Source organism: Bacillus rossius (genome assembly GCF_032445375.1).
Source record: "Bacillus rossius redtenbacheri isolate Brsri chromosome 4 unlocalized genomic scaffold, Brsri_v3 Brsri_v3_scf4_1, whole genome shotgun sequence".
Taxonomy (NCBI): domain Eukaryota; kingdom Metazoa; phylum Arthropoda; class Insecta; order Phasmatodea; family Bacillidae; genus Bacillus; species Bacillus rossius.
The window spans coordinates 22,971,568-22,997,323 of NW_026962010.1; the positions used below are offsets into that span (position 1 = coordinate 22,971,568).

General features: G+C 35.3%; 1 protein-coding gene across 1 annotated transcript in view; it reads right to left on the reverse strand.

Annotated features, from left to right (window-relative positions):
* Positions 1 to 8,150: 8,150 nt before the first annotated feature.
* LOC134541550 (uncharacterized) overlaps positions 8,151 to 25,756 on the reverse strand; it is a 112,175-nt gene continuing 94,569 nt past the window's right edge. The window contains exons 3-4 of the mRNA XM_063385064.1: positions 22,472 to 22,655; positions 8,151 to 9,472 (exon numbers count right to left, since the gene is read on the reverse strand). Of these exons, the coding sequence (XP_063241134.1) occupies positions 8,320 to 9,472; positions 22,472 to 22,655 (1,337 nt within the window). The 3' untranslated portion in view covers positions 8,151 to 8,319. The remainder of the gene's footprint in view (positions 9,473 to 22,471; positions 22,656 to 25,756) is intronic.

Sequence of the window (25,756 nt, forward strand, 5' to 3'; positions counted from 1 at the left end):
CCTTTTCGTTGTCGGTGCTGCCAAATGTGCTGCCTTTTCGTTATCGGTGCTGCCAAATGTGCTGCCTTTTCGTTGTCGGTGCTTCCAAATGTGCTGCCTTTTCGTTGTCGGTGCTTCCAAATGTGCTGCCTTTTCGTAGTCGGTGCTTCCAAATGTGCTGCCTTTTCGTTGTCGGTGCTGCCAAATGTGCTGCCTTTTCGTAGTCGGTGCTTCCAAATGTGCTGCCTTTTCGTTGTCGGTGCTGCCAAATGTGCTGCCTTTTCGTTATCGGTGCTGCCAAATGTGCTGCCTTTTCGTTGTCGGTGCTTCCAAATGTGCTGCCTTTTCGTTGTCGGTGCTTCCAAATGTGCTGCCTTTTCGTAGTCGGTGCTTCCTATTGTTTTTCCTTTTTTGAAGGTGCTTCCAAATGTGCTTCCTTTTTTTTTGATGGTGCTTCTATTTTTTTAATGTTGTTTTGACTCTAGTATTTTAGTAAATTGTTCTTGATTTGACTAGCGTATTATTCAAACCGGTTAATGTATATAAACGAGTCCTAGACAGCAGGACGCTCAGTTTGTTACTGTCGTCGACGGTGTACGGATCACCTAGTTTGTTTCTTCTGGTGCATAAGTCGCGTAATTGCCTGTTCTTGAGACTTCGATGGCATCTTTACCGACTTTAACGTCGTACTCGATGGAGGATGTACCATCGACTACGGGAATCATGACCTCGGCGCCGACGATGTTGGAGCAGATCCCTTTGGCAACGCCTCTGACAACACTGGAGGAGACTTCGATATGTGCTGTTCCACCATCAACTGAAGTTTCATCAGCATTGAATACTTCAATTAATGAAGAGCGTACTTCGCATCAGTGCAAATACTGTGGTGCATCATTTACTATCACCTCAAATGCTCGCAGACATGAAAGAAGCGGTTGTTCTAATAATGTTCAAAGAATACAATTTCAGTGCAATAAGTGCAATAAACTATTTTCGCGTCTCGATAGTTTACATCGTCATTATAAAAAATGCACCGAGACGTATAATTAACATGGTTATTGATTTGACTCATGTGTTGTACCGGCTAATAAGACTATATATAAGTGCTATGAATTTCAGTCCGTCTCTGGCTGTGGTGATGAACGGATCGGATAGACATTTAAAGTCATGTAAAAGGCTTAGTTCGTACAATAAGAAGACTGTTTGAATCGAGGAATCCAAAAGGCTTTGGTAATTTGTCAGTGTTTTTTTGTACTTGTAGTAGTGTATTGAATTTATTTAATAAATTTTTTTTAAAAGAACTTGTGGTGTTTTTATTTTCTCAAACCTAACACTTTTTTAGTATTTTTTAATTAAAGTTGTTTTGTATCGACCAGGGATCGAACCGAGGATGGGAATCGATCGAATCGATATGTAAGTTAATGAGTGATTTATTTAATGAATTTTGGATTTTTTCCCGCTTTTCTAGCTACATTATTACATGATTTCAAGATGGCGGCTGAATTTCAAGATGGCGGGGGGGCACCTCAGTAATAAATGATTACTGCACTGTATCGGGTTAGAATAAAATTATCCAGATGGAAATGTACTCTATAATACAAGTACACACACAAGATGGCGTACTCCAGCAGGTGGTAGCTCCTGGTAGCCTGTACTGAACATAATATGTCGGATCCATGATGGTCGACAAGGACAAAGTCAAATTTCAAGGACATCGTCTAATTTCAAGGTCAAGGTCAAATTTCAAGGTCAAGGTCAAATTTCTAGGTCAAATTTCAAGGTCAAGGTTTAAGGTTAAGGTCAATGTTCAATGTCAACAGTTGAGGACAAAATTATGGTGACCAGATAATTATACTACATGGTATCGGCACACTCTAGCAGACGAAAACAATATGGTGGTCTCCAGTGGATGAAGACAAGCTGGCGGACATGATGTCATACCAGTTGATGATATATACCTTGGTACTGGTGGTGGTAGATCAGTCTAGGTAGCTTTCATGGAGGAAGGATCGACCGTTTACTCTCGCCAGGAATCGAACCAAGGACGTACATCGATATAATCAAACAGAATTCAAATACGTTAATTTTTTGATGAATTTTGGAATTTTTTTTCATTAAAATCGGATAATAAATAAAGATTTTCAAGATGGCGTCCAAATTTCAAGATGGCGGACATGACGTCATACTACCTGATGGTATATATGCTTTGAAAAAAAGTGGTGGGAGTCAGTCTGCCTGCATCCACCATTGAGGAAGGAGTCTGTCACCATTTTTAATTTTTTTGCACTCGTCGGGTTCGAACCGAGGACTCCGAGCTCCGTGTCGTAAAAGTATATTTTTTATAATTATTTTGTTAAAATTTTATTATTTGAATTTTTTTATAATTTTTAAAAAAAATTTCATTAAAATCGGATAATAAATAAAAAAGTTAAAGATGACGGGCGTAACGGAAATTGCAACGGTGACGTCATCATCCAATATGGCGGATAACACAATGCCGGTATGTTCGAGAAAACAAAATGACGTCATCCAAGATGGCGGATCCAAGGTGTCGGATCCAAAATGGTCGCCGTGATCTACTTGTCCCGTTACGTTATGTCCCGTTACGATATGTCCCGTTACACTCCTCCGAGATGGCCGCCGTGACGTCACAATCCAATATGGCGATCGGCACCACAGGCACCACACCCTGACGCCTGCGCCAGTTCCGGCCAAACTATACCACTTTTACACAGAAATTAATTCAGACTTTTAACTAATTGTAATAATCTTGAAGTTATCTAATTTTTATGTATATAAAAAGTATTAATATATAAATAACAACATAAATATATGGAAACTATGTTCAACGTGCCTGTCCATTGTTTGTATTGTCCCTAGTGGTTTATATTGTAATTTCTATTTTTATTCTTATACGCCTTGCTTTGTATTTTCCTTTGTATTTTAATTATTTAGTTTACTACCCAACTTATATTGTGTTAGTTGTAGTAGCTGTCTTGTATGTCATGCATAACTATTAAACTCGCCTTAAGTGTTGTTGTACATGAAAAAATATGTGTATAAAAAATTTAAATAAATCAAACACTGCTGAAACGATCGTTGACACTGTCACCACATTTTGAAATATCTCCCTAAGTGCTAGTATTACACTAACAAATATTAAAAAAAATGTCATACAGGAAAGAAGGGTAAGAATTACATATCACGTATCCATGATGCTTGATGTTTTAATTTAGTACTACATCGAAAGAATCTAGAAATAACAAACACTTGTGATATAACAATGAATTATGATCGTAAACTAAATACGTAAGAAAACATTTCCACAAGACCTAACACATTGGTTTGTATTGTGATATTCAAGTTTTGAAGTGGAACTCCTTTGCTGAAGGGGTTACCATTTTAGAGTGTTATGAAAATTCCAATCGCATGAGGGAAAATAGCTAGGTATGTGTTGGGTAACAGGGAGAAGAGGGAAATAGGTACTAGGTGAGGGAACTGAAAGAAGAGACGGCAGGGAAAGGTATAAATGACGCAGTATACTTGCGCTCTTGCTCTCTTGATCTCTCGCGCACTTTCATTTGCGCGGTTGTTTCTTGGGGGTGGACGTCGCGCTATCCCCACTCCGGGGCCGGTGGTGTGGTCGGTGATCGCTGGAGCAGCCTTGAGCGGGCTCCACGTGGCGGCGTGCGGCTCAGGTTGAACCCCGCCATGCTGCAGGGATAGGCGGGTCGCGGCGGTAGGGACCGGCAATGAGGTTTGAGCTTATTGTTTCGCACCATGCCACGGGCCATATCGAAAGAAAATATTGTTGTTTCATTAATGTGTTATTAATTTAATTACTTGTTTAAATCAGTACTGTTCAACAGTGTTATGTGAGTTTTGTTCTAGTTGTGTAAGTAAATACTTCTTCTGGTATAATGCTTTTCACACTTTATTTTACGAGCCCACAGGTGTGTAAATATGTTAAGTTCTACTAAGAGACGTGAATATTTCTTGATCGTAAAGTAGCTGTGTATGACTGTGGCTCAACAAAGTAGCATTGAGCTAGGTGCTATTCGTAAGCCATGTTGTCACTTTCATATGCCAGATACCTACCTCAGACTACACATTAGTTAAGCTGCATAAACTACAGAATTATCGGCAAGCTCCCGGTTTAAGAATAATTTAAAATCAAAGTTTGTTTTAAATGCGCAAAAACCAAACTTCAGTACTTTTTTTATTCAAATAATCTATATTTTATTTGTGTGGAAAAGAGTTGTTTCATTTGAGATCATACTGACGTCCATAACTATTCTCAATTATTATCTCTTGTTTTATTAAAAATATTAGTTATTTTTCAATAGGAGCCTTAAGTGCCTTAAACTTAACTATACTTAAAATGACTAAAATGCTTATATCAAAGAAAGATTCTCTGTAGAAGAAAATTGGTAAACATTTTTTTTTCTTTTTTTCTTTTTGGAAATCTTAGTTTACGTCACTGGGAATCTTTTTCTGATATTTTAAATGTTGTACTTATGCGCTTTTAAAAATCTATGTCTTTATTTTTATGTATATGCTTCTATGTTTGAAATTTATAATTTTATTAAAAAAACCGTTGTATATTTGTCTTTTATATGCACTATATATTTTTGTATGCCCGAAAGTTATTTGGCTGTTATTTGTAGTTACGCCCATTTAAATTTTTATATAACATTCCTCTTATGTAGTAACTTAATTTCTTGTTGCTAATGTTATCGGTAAATATCACAGATACACTTAATATATATATATGATTTTTGTCTATTTTTTTCAAAATTATTTCATATGTAAAAATATTTTCTAATCGCACAATAATAAAATATAATTGCAATTTTACTAAAACATTTGTGTATATTAAAATAAAGTGTTTGTTATATTCATCATACCAGCCTCAGGCACCTTTCAACCTTCTTATCTTGAAATAGTAATCAACATTCTTCACTATATTAAAACAAAACATAATATGTAATATAATTTTGTTTGGGATACAAAACCTAAGAGGAATATTTGATTGACATTCTTAATTTTTTTTTCTTGCGAGTCGGACAGTCCTACTGAATATTCCCTGGTTAAACCTCAGAGGGTGACCTCTGGAACTAAGAACATTGAGTACTATTCAGCAGCTTTTTCAGAGTCCTGATGATTTTTCCTTCTCTAGTTGTGGTATAAGTATTTCTTTGATAATATTTAAGGTTTTAATCCCGTTCCTTTTATGTTGATTTTGTGTGTTCTTGGATGTATTGCGAGCCAATTCTCTCTCTAGGGCATGAACGATGGCATCGCAACTCTTCATTTGGCGGGCCAAACGAAGGTTATGCTGGATCTCTGCATCCCTGAGTCCACATATATACACATATATTATGGACTCAGGGATGCAGAGGTCAATATATACATATATGCACATGCACTAGCAGCTAGCTGCTGTCTAAATCTGTAGGAAACTCCGAGTAAATAATTTGAACAAGTCTCTAGATGTCAGCCTCAAATAACTGAAGTATTTATAAGGATCTCTGATGAAGTGTTTTCCAAGCAGTCCTGTACACCTCACCCATATGTCGGTCCCCATACCTCAGTTATAGGACATCCACTAGCATCGAGTACTCCCTCTGGTCCCGATGTGATATGGTCTGCAGCAATTCGAGGGAGATACTTGTAAAGCCAGGATGAGTGCTGTAGCTTTCTCTTCCTCGCTCCACCCGTTCACACTGTAACTTACGCCTGTAAAGCTGCCCACGAAGAGGTGGGTGGCTTGGATATCAAGTGGCCGTTTGCAGTATCCTCCACCTTCTAATCCCTGTAGACACTTTTCCTACGTGCAGCAGCTGAAGCTTTCCTAATTATTCGTCGTAATTCTTCAGTTAGAGCTGCCGCACGCGGTTAGGTGGTCTGTTCAGGCTGAGCCAGCGACTGTATGAAACTGGGTGTCGTCCTTTTCACCAGAGGAGTGTTATTTGCGTGCCAAACTCAAATTTACGTGCTACTCTTTGTTACGGTTGCATCACTATCGAGTGTACCACTCCCAAGGTTGCCAATTTCGTTGCGGCTGCATTGCGACTTTGACCTTTGACATTGACTTTTGTTCTGGAACTTCGAGATATATCCTCGAACTTCTACCTCTGATTTTTAAAATTACCTTCAACCTGGCCCTTTGATCTTGACGGAACCTGATGTCCTCGGTTTGATGTCTTCCTCAAAATTCTGAGTTGCTGAATCTGCTACACATATTTTATATATTGTATGTCGATGAAAATCTCTCTGTTAGAAACAAAACATAATTAATATTTTTTAAAACAATTTTTTATGATAATATATTTAAGTTAATTTAAGAAACGCTACATTTTCCTTCAAGATTATTTATCAAACCCAATGAATATTATTAATCATAGATAAGTTAAATGAGCTTGTATAAGTTACTTAAATTATATATTCTCGGGTGAAATATTTATGATTAAAAATAATTTGATTTCCATTGAAATTTTTTAACATAATTTATAAGGTGCCAGAATAGGTAGAAAAATGCATTAATTTTAGTTGTTAATCATTACTAACACTCCCAACAAAATAAATAAAATCGCTTAAGATTTTTTTTTTCAATATTTCTGTTGAATTAGTGGTAACATAAATTACCAAATTAAAACATTCTTTATGTTGGTGTTTTAATAAATAATTCCTTTAGATTGTGTTAACATTAACTATATGGGCAGGGTTAAATTATTAACTATAGAAACTAAATGTCCAATTAAACAGCTATGTTTCAAGGTATATTATAAAATTACTACTTTATTTTGTAATTTTTACACAATAAAATATAAACTTTGAACAAAACGCAGTTTCAATATCAACTTATACTTAACATTCCCATCCTCTATACATAACAACCGTATGGTTAACCTTAGTTACAGGAAAATTAGAAAACTTTTTTTTTTAGAGAAACGAAATTATTTCATTTACTATTGGTGCATTCAATAATTTCATTTTCATGAAACTGGTTATTTATCTGAAGCTAAACAAAATATAAATAAATAAAATGATGTGTTCAATGCAAAATTCAAAACCATGAATGTTGGATCTATATATTTCATTATATGTTACATCATTCAACAATAGAAATGAGAAAGGTAAGTTTGTTCATGACTTAACTAATTTGAATTTCTACAAAAAATTTTTGATCCAAATTTTGACACTGTAAATATACAGCCTTAGAATTGTATAGTGTTTGGTATTTTTTATGTACAATATTGTAAACGAAAATAATTTGATAATGCCCAGATTAGGATTAATTTACTCAAAGGGATAAAAACTTAAATATTTAAGGGATCTTATGTCTGGGGTATTAAAAGTTATATTTTTTTTAGTCTAGCTCTGATGTTATGTATAGTTTGAATTAAATACACGTATAATATGTTTAAGGTAATATATTTTTACATTGTAGCAATAATACACCACAAATTATCAGGCCTGCACCCAAAACATTTCTCTCAGGTACACATTTTTAAAAAAATATTTTTCAACTTATTAAAATAATGGTCCAAAGTTATTGTTTTTGTAAACAGCACTAACTAATAGTAAAGTGTGATAATAACACGTGTTTCAAAAATGCATTGAATCTATAGTTTTGATTTTCACCACAATAAGACATTTCTTTACAAATTATTTAATGGTATTGGACCTCACATAAAAAAGATACACTTGAAGATTAAAATCTAGATGATCTTAACGATAACTATGACAGGACTTCTGCAATGTCTTAGAATCTGGAAATATATTATTAAACAGTAAATTAATTTGTAATTTCAAGAAGTATTAGTTTAACTTATATATCAGAATATCAGAAATACAAGTAATAATAATAGTAAAAATAATGCCATGTATAATTAACAAAGTGGTTTTATTGGTTAGTTCATATCAATGTCATGAAATAAATGTTTCCTGACAAATTATATTAAAATAAAAATTTAAAAGTTATATTTTAAAGAGGTTTTATAAATGTTAAGTAAAACATTAAACTTAATTTTTAACTAAAAATATTATATAGTACAAATGTTAAAAGATTAATTTTTTTCCTGTCAGAAATAAAATATTAAATTAAAGTATAAATGAACATAATTCTTAAATATTATACTATTAAATAATACAAATAATACCTCAAAATATGTGGCTCTTGCCTCATAGGAAACATTTTAATATTATGACTGGGAAACCAAACAACACATAATACTGTTCATGTTACATGATACTCTCAGTTAACTCATGACTTACTGGGGTGTATATACATTTGGACATTAGCTGACACCTCTGGGTTCATTTTAACACATGATTTCAGTGAATTACTCTGAAAACACTTTCCACATCATGCTGAGCCAACGAGTCATTAGATCGTTTCATTGGCCCGATATCTCCATACCCACTCTTGAAAGTATCACTATGAAATCCAGATGAATCCATTTCTGGGCTCCGTTTCTTCATATTCCAGAAGTCTCCAAAGCCACTTTTGAAGGTATCTCCATGAAAGCCAGATGAATCCATTTCTGGTCTTCGCTTCTTAACTGGCCAGAACTCTCCGAAACCTCCATTGAATGTATCTCCATGGAATCCAGATGAATCCATTTCAGGTCTTCTTTTCTTCATCGTCCAGAAGTCTCCAAAGCCTGACTTGAATGTATCTCCATGAAAACCTGATGAATCCATTTCTGGTCTTCGTTTCTTCATCGTCCAGAAGTCACCAAAACCACTCTTAAATGTGTCTCCATGGAAACCAGATGAGTCCATTTCTGGCCTTCTCTTGTCCATAGGCCAAAAATCTCCAAAGCCAGAGTTGAATGTGTCTCCATGAAATCCAGAAGAGTCCATCTCAGGTCTTCGCTTTTGCTCCAAAAGACCATATCCTTTGACTTGTCCATTTCTGTCAGACTTCTTCATCGTCCAAAAATCTCCGAATCCTCCTGTGAATGTGTCTCCATGAAAACCATTGGAACCAGTGTCTGGCTTTCTCTTTTCTTCAGTCAGCTTATCACTTTCATCATTTATACCATTCGGTGTGGATGGATGTGATGAATCTCCCAAGCTTCTCTTCATTGTAGTGAAATCTCCAAACCCACTGGTGAATGTATCACCATGAAACCCAGATGGGCCCATGCCCATTCGCCTCTTTCCTAATTCTAGGTACCGTATGATATCACTTGAAAGCTTGTCTTCAGTTTTGTTTACCTTCCCAACACTTCTCTTGTTAGGTCCTCGGATCCTCTTCATTGGCCAGGAATCTCCTAACCCACTGGATGTGTCACTACGGAAACCACTTTCTGTCATCTCTGGCCACCGCTTGTCTGCAGATACTTTCTCTTCTTCTAGGAAAGTTTTCATCATGGAATTTTTTTCAAGTTTCCGTTCTTCATTTGGATTTTCTGGGTCCCCATAGACCCCTCTGCGTTCGCGTCTCACATGAGCCAATTCTAGCTGTTCTTTCGCTGGAAGCCTGAAACATTTAATAAACAATATGTCAACTACATAAGAGAGTTGGCAATTCTGGGTAAAATTTGATTTTTTTAAGTGTTGCTGTATAAAGAAATGTGATATATAATAATTATATGACAAAATTAACACAATATAAGTACATCTGAGACCATAGACATATACGTTGCAAAGTTTTTCTCAGAGGCTTCAGTTGATTCAAACTTCTAAATTAGAGTGGGCTCCAGTAGTATATAATAGCTCCTCCAGGGACTGGGCTCTGGGTGAGGAACTAAGGATCCAGTACGCAATCTTTGATTGTGATTTCACGGCAGCTATCATGGATGAAATTGCTTTTTGACAATGACCTTGACTTTAAACGCCATCTTGGATTCCACCAATATGTTTTCCGCCATTTTGTTCTCTAGAAATTTCCACCATTTAAGATTTTGACATCAACATTGCAATTTTCGCTATGGCTGCTGTTTTGAAAATTCGTAATTATTATCAGAAAAATAGGTAAACATTTTAAAATGTCTAAAATGTTATTAATTAAATTTTAATAAAATATTAATTTAAAAACGCACTTGTGTCATGGAGCTCGGAGTGCTCGGTTCGAACCCAGCGAGGGGAAAAATTAAAATGGCGACGAATCATTCCCCCATGGTGGCTCCTGGAAGACTGAGCCTCACCACTAATGCAATACATGTATACAACCTCTCTCCCTCCTTACCATTCCCTGACAGCCCACTTTGCCCAAAAAATATTATTTCTTGGAATTTCCCCCTCCACCATCTACACCTTACCCTACCTATTCCCTACCCATCCTACACCCTTTACCAACTACCCCAACCACGCACCATATTTTATTATTCCAAACACCTCTCTCCGCAACTTATAAAAAAATAATATTTTCGTGCAATAATTTCCAACACTTGCCTTTTCATCAAGAAATTATCACCCACTCCCCTTCCCAAACTCCTTTCCGACATTCGCACCATATTTTTGAACCCCCTCCCCCTCGATTAAATACAGGCTCTATTGCCCATCCTTTAGTTTGCAGCAGTTCCTCGCACACACCAGTCGTCTATCGAGGAGGCAATGAAGGTCGACATCTTGGATTATGACATCACAGTCGCCATCTAGTTTTTGTCTTCTGGACGCCGCAAAATTGAATTTTTCATCACAACCGCATCTGGTTTTCGTTTGATGTAGGTCGCTATCATTAATTATGACATGAAAACCTACATTGTTTTCATCTGCTGGAGACCGCCATATTGGATGATGTCACAGAAATAATATTATTTTCGTCTACTAGAGAACGCCATCTTTGATGACATATTGTAGCCATCTTTACTTTTTTTGTTCTGCTAAAGGCCGCCATTTAAGATACCTTCATCTTTGTTGGTTCTTAGAGTGCGCCAGCATCACTTTGTCTCGTGCACATAAGGTTGATGTACCATTACCTTCCAATGTTGTTATGGTTCTTATTGACATATTAAATTAAAATTTTTATACAAATTACATTATAAACACAGTAATTATAACCATAATAACTCGAGGTTGGAAAACATTCACCATTAACTGCATGAACATCGCGCAATTTATCAGATAAGATATAGGCCTATATAATATAATACACATATTCGGACATGTAATATTTTTTAATTTGAAGGAATAATAGTATCACCTGTTCGAGATCGAACCACCATCTTTTATTTTTCAATACTTGTTACTAAGAGTGTTAGTGTTGTGTAGTACACACATATCCTAGAGAGGCTGCCACCATATTGGTTTAATATTTACCCAATAAATTAAATTTGTATTTACTATCAGGGTACCCACCATATTGTCTGCCATCTTGCCCACCATATTGAAATATGGAAACTTAAGCTAGCAATTCATAAAATAATCAATCATCAATATTTTGATTGATTCAATAAATTAAAATACCTGGTTCAACCACCGTTCGATACAAATTAATAATTTTATTTTAAAACACCATATTAAATAAATTATTGACAACAAGTCTCCACAGCATCTTTAATTCCACAACTACAAGCCTTCAGTAAGCTGCCAATGCTATAATCACCGATATCTTGAAAATCAGCAAATATTCACTAAAAATTCGAAAAAAATATTCTAAAAATCATCAAAAAGAGTTTTAATTAATATATTGATTAATAAGATCGAATTCAATACTTGTTTCTAACTTTGCTCGATGCAAAAATTAATTTTGCGTAAAAAAAGTATTTGATTGATAATCTTCATTGGAAATGTCTCTATAAAAGACAATTATTTAACCATATATGTATAATGTTACGAACGTGAGCAAGGCCGGGACACGTGCAGGTGCAGAGTTGGCTGGCGGCTGCCGCAACATATTATGCGCCACGCGCGCCTGGAAGATAACAAGGATTGTCGCTTTCCCCCCTCCTTCTCACCCCTCCCCATTCGGCGCCCTGCCTTTGACACGTAACTGACACCGGACAGCTGCGGAGTTACGCGAGCCGCCGACACGTGTTTCGAGAGATTTCTGCCGTCGGGTCGGCGCGGAATGACGCGACTGGCTCCAGCCGCGCTCGGGAATTCTGTAAGGTTTCTGGGCCTATATATATGCCCGAGGACGCCGGCCTGGGTAAGTCAATGAGAGTTCAGGCGGGAGCTTTACCGCGGTGGAGTTTCCGGGGTGATAGTGCCGCGGGTGCGGTAGAGTGGCGAAGTCCTTGGACGAAGTTTCCAGGGCAGGGAGTGAGTGAGTTCAGTGAAGTCCGGAGTTTTCCCGCGGCGGAGTTTCTGGGCGATAGAGTGGCGAAGTCCCTGGACGAAGGTTCCAGGGCGAAGAGTTCAGTTCCATGGGATTGTGTTGCGGGCGCGGCGGAGTTCCGAGCGAAGTTCCGAGCGAGGCGTCGAGTGGGATCTCGGCGAAGGGGAAGTGCGACGGCGGCGGCGGAGTGCGGCGACGGAGTCCTGCGACGGAGGACCACGAGGGGTGCTGCGGCGAGAGTTGCGCCAGAGGTGCGGCCCAGCGAGGCGTGTGGATTGTGAGAAACGAGTGACTGAGGAAGCAACATTATGTAAGTACAATTGATTAATTGGCATTTTTAGATTATTTGCTAGTAATGTAAATAGTGGCAATAAATAAAACTGTGTGTGTGATAAAAATCTTTAATTGGGCTATCCCTTTACGAACCCTGTAAATCGTAATAATATTTTACTCAATATTATTACACCTACAATGAAGTTAGTAGTCATTACACCTTATGTTTACTATAATGATAACTAAAATTGTATAGACTAAGTGTCTCCAAATCGATGCTAGGAATTCCTTCCAACCAAGTCATGCCCAAATGTCATATATATTCGATATGCTTACACACACACACACACACACACACACACACACACACATATATATATATATATATATATAAAGCATATCGAATCCACGAGGCAATATTTTTTCCTTCCAACCAAGTCATGCCCAAATGTCATATATATTCGATATGCTTACACACACACACACACACATATATATATATATATAAAGCATATTGAATCCACGAGGTAATATTTTTCGATAATTATCATACCTTTCAACCAGGTTATGTCAAATGACAGGCATACAAACAAACATTTCCAAAACACAAGTCATATTGTGCAGATGTATTCAACATGATTTATGCTTACAAAAATACCACTTTCGAACATATACGATTAAAGCTTCCGTCTGCCAGACACACATTATGATCAAAAACTAATGTACTTGATGATTACTATAAAATATATTGCAAGAATTTACACTAAATATCTAAGAATTACAAAAAAAAAAAACTATCATTACACTCCAATCATATTCAACGAATGAGTCTTATAATGACCATACTTATTGTGCCTGAAGTTAATAACACATGTATTAAAAACCTAAAAAGACTCCAATGAACCATATATAATTAAAGGCCCACTACGTAAAATAAATCCAATTACCATTAATTTAATCATTCTAACCTAACATACCAAACGTATCATGCTAATCGTATCCTACCTTTCGTATCCCATCAATACTTTTCTCGTTGTATCCTACATAGGCCCACGGATCATAATAATCCACTGTCCGATTTTTAGTTCTAGCCTGCCGAGACCAACAAAGCTAAATATCTTTGTTCCAATTTTTCGATGTATCTTACTGATCTCAACAAATAATTAATGTATGCCGCTCAATTAATTCATGAAAAGTATCACACAAATGTCACATAATAATATCCTATACGTCATACTATCCTCAAAACCTTACAGTATTTTAAATCACAACAGTTACAAAGAGGACAAATATTTATTAACCCATCATTTCAGTCATTGACCTTTAACAACATCAAATTTAAAATGAAAAATATACATGTTAACTTGAAGAACCCGGTGAGCTAATGTTTTGTATACTCCATGAACACTTTAGGACCAAAAACTTGAAAGTACTTATGTAAGAATGATATTAAATAAAAGTTGCATTTTTTTCATATTTATTTGTATTTTATTTTTAGTAAACAATATATATTAGATCAGAAAATTTTATTTTTTATTCTATAAACCCCGCACTTCTAAGCCATCGTTTTGTTTTTGATGGATAAACTTTCAGCATTTTGCGAACAGAGTATAATTTTAAGCCTATCTTATGCTTGTTTCGCAAGATGTTGAAAGTTTATCCGTCATTAAAGAAAAATGGGCTATGAATTGCGGTAGTTTATAGAATAAAAAATACAATTTTTTATCTGATGTTAATTGTTTATAAAAAATTAAACAAATTTAAATATGAAATAACGATTTCTTTTATTTAATGTCTTTTTACATACGTACTTAAGTTTTTGGGCCTTCAAATGTTCATGGTTCTTCAAATTGACATGTATATTTTACATTTTAAATTTTATATTGTTTAAGGACAATTACTGAAACGATAGGTATTATTAAATATTATTTATTCTTGTAACAGTTGTGATTTAATAGACTGTAAGATTTTAGTATATTATTATGTGACATTTTTTAATACTCCACTTGAATGTAATTAGTGGAATACATTGCTTGGTTAAGCTCAGTAGGATACATCGAAAAAATAGAACAAAAAGGTATTCAGCTTTGTTTGTCTTGTTAGTTTAGAACGAAAAATGTGACAGTGCAGTATTATGCTTTATGGGCCTAGGCAGGATACAACGAGAAATGTATCGATGTGATACAAAAGGTAGTATACGATTGGTAGGATACGGTTTTGTAGGTTAGGTTAGAATGATCGAATTATTGGTAAGTGGATTTATGTTTAGTAGTGGGACTGATATCACTTGTGGTTCATCGGACTCTTCTTAGGTATTTAATACACGTGTTAATAAGCTTAGACACTATGAGAATGGTCTTTATAAGACTCTTTCGTTGAATATGTCTTGGTTGTAATGATTTTTTTCCTGTAATTCGAAGATATTTGGTGCAAATTCTGGCAATAAATTTTATAGTAACCGTCAAGTACATCTAGTTAAGCTCATATGTGTGTGTGGCGGTACGAAATTTTTTATCGTATATGTTTGAAAGAGTACTTTTTGTAAGCTAACACATGTTGAATATATCTGCACAGTATGTATTGTATTTTGGGGGATTTTGGCTTGTAAGCCTGAAATTTGTTATGACCTACTTGAAAGGTATAACGATTATATAAAAATAATACTCTGTTGTTCAGATACGCTTGGTATTAATGTCTGATTTTTAGGAAAGGACTTGGTTGAAAGAAATTCCTAGCATCAAAAAGAAGGCCTCCTGATCTAGAGACACGTGATTTATAAAACTGAAGTTGGCATTATAGTACCTAATCATAAGGTGTAAGAAATATTGATTTAATTGTAGGTGTAGTGATAGGTAATATATGTCTTCGGTTGGGTAGTTGTCTTGTAGAGAGTCCTTGTTTGCAGTGAAAATTATTAATCAAATAAATGTTTTTAGAGCCTAATTTTGCACCAAGCGAAGATAGAATTAAATACAGAAATTGATCTAATTAACAAATATATAGGGGAAGGTGGGCGAATTCTGCGCAGCGGGTATTACTGCGCAGTGAGGTTTCTCGGAATTGACGTACACTGCGTCGGTCTGTATGATGTTGCCACATGGCGGAGACACTGAGGACTTAGTGCGAGGAAGGAGACGCCATTGTGTGAGTTAGTTGGGTTACGACAACAGTGTGTAGGTTCAGATCGAAATTGTTGTTATTTTCGGCGAAGAATAAACAAAGGTATGGTACAATAGTTGTGTGTTTCTAATAGTAAATTATATTTGCAACAATAGTTGACCATATATTCTTCCTGTTGAGCACTATAATAACTTTAACTGATCACTTTAAATTTATATTATTGCGAGCCTTAAATATGTTTGTGCTTGGGGTAATTCTGCGCAAAGATGTAGTGTAATAATGCGCAAGTGCGCAGAATTGCCCTCAATGTTTTCAATTGATAAGGCTTAGTTTTATTTGTTTCAGGTAAATAGTGCGTGTTTAAGGTTCCCAATGCATTTAAATATTGCTTTCAATTAATGTAAATGTAATTTTTAGTTATTTAATGGCATGTCTTTCATACAACACGCTGATCCCATTCTGTTGATCCTGGACAATCACTCTAGCCACATTTCAGTTATAATATAAAAATTCTGTAGGGAAAACGGCATCGTCCTTTTATTTCTGCCACCCCATACAACTGACAGACTTCAACCTCTTGATTTAACGTTCTTCAGTCCGCTAAAAGCCGCCTTCTACAGAGAGTGTTCTCATTTTTTGAAATCAAAAAGTAGGCTTACTTCCCAAAATGAAGCAGGCAGGAAAATAACCCAGTATGAACTCACCGAATTGTTTAACCGAGCATATTTAAAAGTTGCAACTATGGAAAAGGGGATTTCTGTATTTTCAGCAGCTGGGATTTCACCCATTAACCCTGATAAGTATTTGAACATGGAGTTTGAAGCCTGTGGTAAAGAAACTGAAATCGAAGTCGGCTAGGTGAAGAGAACGAAGAGCAGAATAACACAAACAGAAGCGAAAGAACAAGGGATGCTGGACCTAGTCAGATACCTACAAAAGTGGCAGAAATTTCAGACATGTCATCTTCCGAGAAAAGTGATGGTGACAGGAAAAGAACGCAGGTCTACGGAAGGAAATGTCCAACAAGTGAAGGTGGCAGACATTTCACCTTTGCCTGATCCCTGAAAGAATGCTGCATCCCTTAGCACAAATAAACCAAAAGAGCCTAAATCAAGAAAACAAAAGTCAGAAGTCTTAACTGGAACACCTATGAAAGAAAAACTTGAAGAGATTGAGAAAAAAAGAGAAAAAAATAAAAGGAAGAAGGAAGCTAAAATCCAAACAAGTGGTAGGTCTAGGCCTCACAAAGCAGACAAGAAAAACACGAAGCTAACACGCAAAAGATGCAAGAGACAACTAACGTTATCAGAGAGTGAGTCTGAGACCGAATTAATCAACGAGAAGGATTTATGTAATGACAGCAATAATGATAACATTGAGCCTTTGAATCTAGATGTGTGTTCAATTTGTGTCGAATTTGGCCGCGATAATGAATTGTGGTACAGGTATGTGAAGTGTGGTGGGTGGACACATGAAGAATGTAGTGGCTGGGATTCACCAACAGACTACAAATGCGATTTATGTGTCAAAGAATAACAAAATGTGTGTCACCTTAGTTTTTAATTTCTTTTTAACATCAATGATAAGCTAACTCAAACTTATTTGTGATTTTTTATGTCTTTTATTAAAAATACTAACCCAAATATTCAATTTCGGAGACTTTATTGTTATCATCAACTCGTGTGTTTCTTGTGTCTATTTGATTGTTTAATATTTGGTGGTAATTGAATTTATTTTCGTTTATTTGAATCATCCAATTTTAAAACATTACCTACTATAAATATGTTAGTTAACTTTGGTCTGTTTGGTGTTTTAGTTTAAAATAATTAATTATGCACTAATATTTGGGGATTTTTTTCAGATTTTATTGGTTAGGTCTATAATTAGTGATGCGCACAATTACCCAGTATACAGCGCAGAATTACCCGACTGGGTGTGGTAATTCTGCGCAGTGCAGCATTTCATTTAAAAATTTATATGACTTTTGGTTATTATGTTAGCGCTTCGAATAATTACAATGAATGAAGATTATGATACAAACAAACACCCTTAAAAAAACATTTCACCTGAATATATTATTAACGTATCTTAGATACGTCCCTAGTTAAGTGCGCAGAATTCGCCCACCTTCCCCTAAATTAATACTTTTTTGATGATTTTTAGTTTTTTTTCGATTTTTGACTAAATAATTACAGAATTTCAAAATGGCAAAGAATATAGCTTCATCGGCTTACCGAAGGCTTTTAGATAAGGAATTAAAGCCGCTTTAGAGATTTTTTGTCTATAATTAATTTAATACGAATTTTTAGTATAAAATTATTATTTTTGTATCGAACAAGGACCGAACCAGGGATTACAATCGATAGAATCAGTCAATACATTGTTGAGTGGTTTTTTTTTATGAGTTTTTGTAACTTTTTCCGTATTGCTTGCATACAATTTCCAGATTTTTAATATGGCAGCCAATATAGCCGAAAATTAGGCGGGTACCCCTGGTTATAAATACCAATGAAATCAAGTGGGTAAATTTAAACCAATTTGGTGGCAGCGACCTTTAGCAGATATGTGTTCTACACAACATTAGCACTCCTAGGAGCAAGTATTGAAAAATAAAAGATTGCGTTTTGGCCTCGACCAGGTAATGCTATTATTCATTTAAATTAAAAAACGATTCTGATGCACTCCAAGAACAAACAAATATGGAGGAATCCAATACGGTGGCCTCCAGCAGTTCAAAAAAATGAAGATGGATAACAATATGTCACCCAAGATGGCGTTCTCCAGTAGAATAAAACAATGATGGCTGTGACATCAGCCAATATGGCGGCATCCAGAAGATTAAAAATATGGTGGTTGCGATGTCATTATACAATATGGCGGCATCCACAAGACGAAAACCAGATGGTGACTGTGAAGGCATAATCCAATATGGCAACCTTCATTGCCTCCTCGATAGACGATTGGTGCAGGCGAGGAACAGCTGCAAACTGAATATCCCTCGGGTCAGTGAGCCGGTATTTTTATCGAGGGGTTAGGATGGTCAGAAAATGTGGTGGGAATGTCGAAAAGGAGAGGAGGAAGGGTAGTGGGGACAATTTACTGGATGAAAATTAATTGCGAGAAAAAAATCATTTTTATTGAAGGGGTGCGTGGAGGAGTGATTGTGAGAAAAACTTCGGTCGGGGGTGGGGAGTTTGAACCCGGTGAGGGCAAAAAAATGACTAAGGATCAATAACCTGTGATGGCTGCTGGCCGACTGACCCCCCTAGTAACAAAGCATACTTACCATCCTCCCCCTCCAGTCACTACCACAAACACCCCCAAAAAATATATTTCTCGGAAGTTCCTCTCCCCCTATTTCTAAAGAAAACTCGCCCCAACCACTTTCACCATCTACCTCCACCATCACCTACTGTCGACATTGAGTCCTATAGTACAGTCAACAGTCGACATTGAGTTCGATAGTAAGCATACAAAAAGCTAACTTTACCTTTTTTTATCCAGCCTTTGTTTCTATATGGCTTATGTAGTCGTTTAGCCTTGTAGAAATGGAAATTTGTAGCCTTTTAACACTGTAGCATCGTAGCCATTTAGGCAAGTTCGAATCTGATAGGTTAATATTAAATATACAGTCAAGAAACATTATACATTCAAATAAACTAATACAAATTTACTGTTGTTTTATCTCGTGTATGAATGAAATTTTGCTGTTCTGATTCTGTATTAATAAAACGGTTGTTATTTTGAATCACGAGCTATACCAGTCGCTGCGAGTGTATGAGTGAGGACCGACGATGGGGAAACGACACAATGTCACCCCCGAAAAAACCAGCGCTCCCCAAAACCAATGTGGACATAAAGACCAAGCACCCAACCCCCGCATGGTAGACTTTCTACAATGGCTATCTCTTCTTCCCTTCTTCAATTGAGATCTCTGGAGATGTCAGTTTCGTTTCCACTGGGATCTCTGCAGCTCTTGGCATTGTTGTTTTTGGGATATCTGTGTCGCCATCAGCGTTGCTGCAGTCAGGGAGCCCGTTGGCTGATATTGCTATTGTTGTAGGTGGTAGGTCAGACTGGGCTGAAGAACCGTCTGTCATTGAGGTCTTCGTCGAGTCAGCTTTCATAACATTTTTGTCTGTCCGTATCAGCTTTCATATCCGAGTAAGTATGAACATTTTTATGTTAAAGTCTGTCCTCATTCTCCCACAAAGGTAAAACTAAGATCAACATACAAGGCAAGCAATTTATATATTCATGTACGGAAGCCTTGGGGCAATTTGTACCCAATAAAATTTTAGTTTGTAGCTTTATAGTCTTTGGAATGGACTAACAAATTTCGCGATATCAGACCCCACACCGTTCGCATTTTGAAGAACTTTAGACCTGATCAATGGACAGTTCAAGTCTTCGTGCTAGTATAAAGGTTCTACCACAGAATTAACAAACAAGTTCTAGCTTGTGCTTAACTGACCCAGTGCATATTTCATAATGTTTTTTAAGACTATCTTATAGCCTAATTAGTTTATTAGAATCGATGCACTGAAACAGTATTTTTGTGCATTATTCGAGCATCCAATTCTTTAATGCCTGCGAGTTTTTAAAGTTGTTGTGAATGACGTACCAGGGAATTTTTTTCTGTTCTGATGAGTGTGCCAATGAACTTTCGTTGTTCATTGAAGTCTCCTATGTTGCTGTAAACACTGGCGATACTTAAACCAATGGAAATGTACCTGTCATTTCCCCCACTGTTGCCGAAACCACACCCGTTGTAGTCTATTGTATTGACGAGAGAATATACGCAACTGCCACCGGGACCTCTGTAGCTGGTGATACAGATGTAATTGGGACCTGCTTTGCCGTCGGTGACTTTGCCATTGGAGTCTGCATCGTCGATGGTAGGCCTTCCATCAAGATCAGCGTTAATAATGGTAATGACTACTTCGAGTTGTTAAAAATAGGTGATTCCTTGACTTATGCACCAAACGAGTTACACTCGACCATCCGCACTACACCAAAGTTAGAGTTTGTTTGAGTTTCGCATCACTAGTCCTCTTGTTATATATTGGCAGCGATTTTTATAAGACTAGTCAAAAAAACACCTTTATCATTAATACTGATTCAAAACAGCAACCTTTTTCATTAATACACTACCAAAAAAAAACAAATTTTTATTCGTTTAGTTAAATGTGTGTATTTTATTCTCTATAAATTTAACTTTAACCAATCAGATTTGAACTTGCCTAAATGGCTACGAGGGTACAGCGTTACAAGGCTACAAACCTACATGTCTCCAAGGTTACACGACTAAATAAGCCATATAGAAAAATTCTTGGTATAAAAATGCCAAGTTTACTTGTTGTCCGCTTACTATAGGACTCAAAATCGACTTCACAATCGAGGAATGCTATAGATTTAAAACGTTTTCCTAGTTTTTGTAACTATAGTTGTGAGGATTTTACAAAATAAATTTTTATTTGTTAACAATTTGATGTTTAATTCTTGTACGTGTCACTGTTATGGTTTACAAAAATAGTGTTTTACTAAATTAATTTATTTTTTAACTTAATTTATAATTTTGAATCGTACTGGTCTTGATTCAAGGATTGAAATTGTTCGAATCAATTAATTTATGAATGGGTGAATTTTTGAATTATTTTCGGAATCCTTCCGTAATTTTTTTATAAATAATTACTGGTTTTCAAAATGGCACTAAGATTGCATCATTTACTTACTGGCGGATGATTGATGATGAATTTAAGTCCCTTTCAGGAATTTACGGTATTAATAAATCTTTTTGGCAAAAACTGAACTTTTTGCATCACCCAGGAATCAAACAACGGACATAAATTTAAATAATTATTCTACATATTAATTATAATTTTTCCATGATATTTTAATTTTTCCTTCTTTCCAAAATTAATAACAGCAGATTTTAGATGGTAGAAAAATGGGCCGACAATATGGTTGTCTGTCTGCTAATAAATACTACTGCACTCTAGAAATTAAAATTAAACTAATATAGAGACAGCTGTGATCTCTAGCAGACGAAAGAATAATGGCGTAAAAAATATGGCCGCCATGACGTCATAGTGGTTGTAATAACTTATTTCTTGATATTAGTGGTTGGGGGTGGATCTGCCAGCTGCTACCACTGGGGGAGGATATTTTTTTCTTTGCTGGCTAGAACCAAGGAATCCGAGATATGTGACTTACTGTAAGTGCGATTTTTAAATATATTTTTTCAAATGGTATAAAAATAATTTTTTAATGAAATGAAACAATTTTCCGATTATTTGGGGTATTTTAAATATGGTGAATGTGATGTAATACTTCAAAATGGTGGAAATTTCTAGAAAATAAAATAGCGCAATACAATATGGCGGGAAAAAGGTGGAATACAATATGGCGGACATGACATCATAATTATTAATGACGGACGTGATGTCGTTATTCAAAATGGCGGCTGGGGTCAACGGTAAATGTCATCCAAGATGGCCCCCAGGAAGTCGAAATCCAAGATGGGCACCAGTTCCTCATACCGACTCCAGTTGCTGGAGCCCATTTTATATACTACTTTGGATTGTTGTGACTTTTTAGATTATCCTTATAGTTGCACTGTAATAAATGTAAGGTACTGTTTTTAAACATGTAATGGAAGATTTTATATTTTACAATTAAATGGAAATTTACGTTGCAATATGGTCATGTACCATGCATTTGACTGTATTCGAAACAAATATAGGCGGGATAACATATTTGAATAGTTTATTTTTCTTACAATAATGCACGTTAGCGTTGCCGAACAGATTCGAGGGTGGAGAAAGCGAGCATGCAGATGCAAGGGGGCGAGGAGCCTGAGACCTGGGTGCGGCCGAGCGGCGCGCCCGCTTCACCGGGTGGAAGCTGCCGAAGTCGTGCGTGAACACGTCGTCGTGGAAGCCGCGCGAGTTGATGCCCAGCGGGTCTCGCTTGCCGCGGCGCCAGTCCGGCAGGTAGTCGCCCAGGCGGTCGAACACCGACTCGTGGAAGCCGCGCGCGTCCACCTCTGCAACAGCCGGCACCGCTCTGTCACTTCACCCGCACATCACTATAGAGAGTATTGTAACCAAATTGTTACACGCGTTCAAATTAATACTTAACTTGGCGTAATAAATAACTAACTTTAATTTTGCAGTTAAATAATTAAAATATATAAAGTAATAAATGAAAGGACTGGAGTGATATTATAAATGCGGTTGGTTAAGTATAACCAATCAAATTTAAAAATGTAAAAAATTCTCAGTATTCAATGTTAATATGAAAAGAGTTTATAATGAATTATTTTATTTAGTAGAATAATCGAGATTTGAATAATAATTATGCTGCATGATCGTTCTAAGTTATTAATTTTAGTTATTTATTGAATTATTATGTTAATTTTTTAATTTATTTTGTAAAGAAATTATATTTAATAATACTTATATAATATTTTTTCTATGTAGCCTATTTTCATCTTGTCAATTTTTGTTCCATGCTGGGCGCACATCGTAAAAATTCATTGTAATCTTTTTTTTTAACGCGCCTTAAGAAATTTAACCTAAACGCACTTATATAACTGCATTTGAAAATAAACTTATAAAAGTAGCCTATATAACCACAATCTATATCCCTTATATTCACGATAAATAAATGTTTTTAATAATAAAGACAGCATTAAAAAATCACAAAATTATAAGTTTTAAATGCATATATATCACATATATTTGTATCTATATTTTTTATATTTATTCTTTATATAATCCTGTAAAAATTTCGTTGCATCGTGCGCACACATCGTAAAAATTCCCTCTCATCTTTTGTTATAACACGCCTAAAGAATTATAACTTCAAAATAGTTTCATGTTTGTGACAATTGTTGAATGAAGTTAAATTTATTTACAATAAATACAGCTATTAATTGCGTATGCTATTTTTAATTCCAATATAATAGAAACAAATTTAAAAAAATGTCATTTATATTTAAACACAAATCAGAGGAAATCAAACTTTGCTGGAATATTGTTAATAAATACTGAAATTTTATGCGTTTTATATTTATCAGAAATTTTATCTCATAGGTACATAAAATGGGGTAAAAGATTTGTTTTGTAAAAGGGAATTATGCCCCAGTTGCTAATTCAGCAGACATTAAAATATCGGGAAAATAATCTACACAAAAAATAAACAATCGTTTTTACAATTTTTTCCGAAATCTCAATCCTAAGAATGTGAAAAAAAATATTTAATGTAATTTTTTTTAATTATTCGAAATGACAGACGTTGGCAGTGAAATTTTCCGTAAAAAAACATTAATTTACTACAGCAGAAAATAAGAAACTTGGAATGGAAAACATATTAAAATATTACATACCTCACATATTTAAAAACTCTCACAGATGGTTCAACAAATTTTTAATATTGTGTTAAATGAAAATTATTCCTTTACTATACTTAATACAAAGTTCATAAAAAACCATACATAGCATAAACACTAATTTAACTAATTTATGATAAACTATTTTTGAATTTCCATTACTAATGAAATGATAAAGGGGTTGGTATAGTTTCATTAAATAAAACTAATTAACGGCTACTGAAATCCATAATTAAAAAATATCATTTATTTAGTTAAATAAAAAGTTATTACTTATATTTAATATAACCCCTAAAAGTGGTAAAAAATTGAAGAGTTTTCTTTTAGTGGATATCTGGTATAGCTTTTTCACAAAATTAGAAGTTATGAAATTTAACATTGGCCCTATGAAAGTGGAAAAAAGTTAGAGTGATTAAATAAAGGAATATAATGTCTTCGAAAAAATTAAAATTAGCAGGAAGAAAATTGCATCATGTAAACTATATTAAAAATAATACGTCCACATTTCAATCTAAGGTTTAGATACCATGAATGTTTTTAATATTAATTAACATTTTTATGCATACCTATAAAATAAAATAAAACTTTTTACTTCAAATACACACAGAATACAAGCCAGGAAGCATTGAAAATAATTAAAATAATTTTTTACAAGAATCATTAAACAGAACATGGTAACCAAAAATCCTACATTATCGAACAAAAAACGGTGGAAAAACCAACTGGTACATTTGTTATTTCCCATGTCCGTGGCTTCTCTGAAAAATTATACAATAAACGAGACTAAAACATCCACAGAAACATTTTTCAATTCAGAACTGTGTTTATAAGATCCCCTGTGAATATGGTTGCACGTACATTGCAGAAACTGGCCGACCCTCTTAACACGCATTAAAGAACACAAAAGGTACACAAAGAAGGGTAAAACGCAACATTATAGACTTGCCGAACGTGCTTGGGACGGGAAGCCTTTTTTCACAGACGGGAGATCCACACCCGAAGATCCCCGAAGTTCATGCACGCATTTTTTTTCCTTTCTATCTCATTGTATAAACCGGTGTGGCATTAAATTTTGCGGTCGATTAGGATAGGTTAGCTATATTATAAATACTTTAAAACATTGTAGATGGTTGGTTATATTAAGTAAGTATAGCTACATTAAAAATACTGTAAAATCATTTTATGGTTGCTTAGCAAATAACTTTTTAATATGTAGCTATCCAGGGCTAGGAAACCGTTTACATGATTTCACAGTATCTTTAATGTAGCTATCCTAACCAAATCAACCGTCCACAATGTTTTAAAGTATTTATAATGTAGCTAACCTAACCTTTTACAATGAACAAAAAAAAAAAAACCGAAGATGCACGATCTGGCGTTTGGCTCTTTCGTCTGTGAAAAGAAGGCTTCCCGCTTGGGACAACAGAATACTTTGGGACAATGCAGCTCGAATCATACAGGAACAACACCCACTTAAATATTCCTTTTAGCACAGTTTACAGGCGTAGGTAGATTTCGAAGTACTTATTCCTTCTGGAAACATTCTGGAAAATTCTGGAACAAATAAAGAACTTAGTTTTCATTACATCCCATATGTCAGCCAAAATTCCGAAATGATTGATAAAACATTTTTTTTTTTATATATTACATGCAGCGAAAATGTTTCGAATGTTTTTAACTTAATGCATCCCGCTTTGAATAACTTGTAATGAATTTAATATTATGCTTACTAAGGTAGTTATGAAAATGTTTGT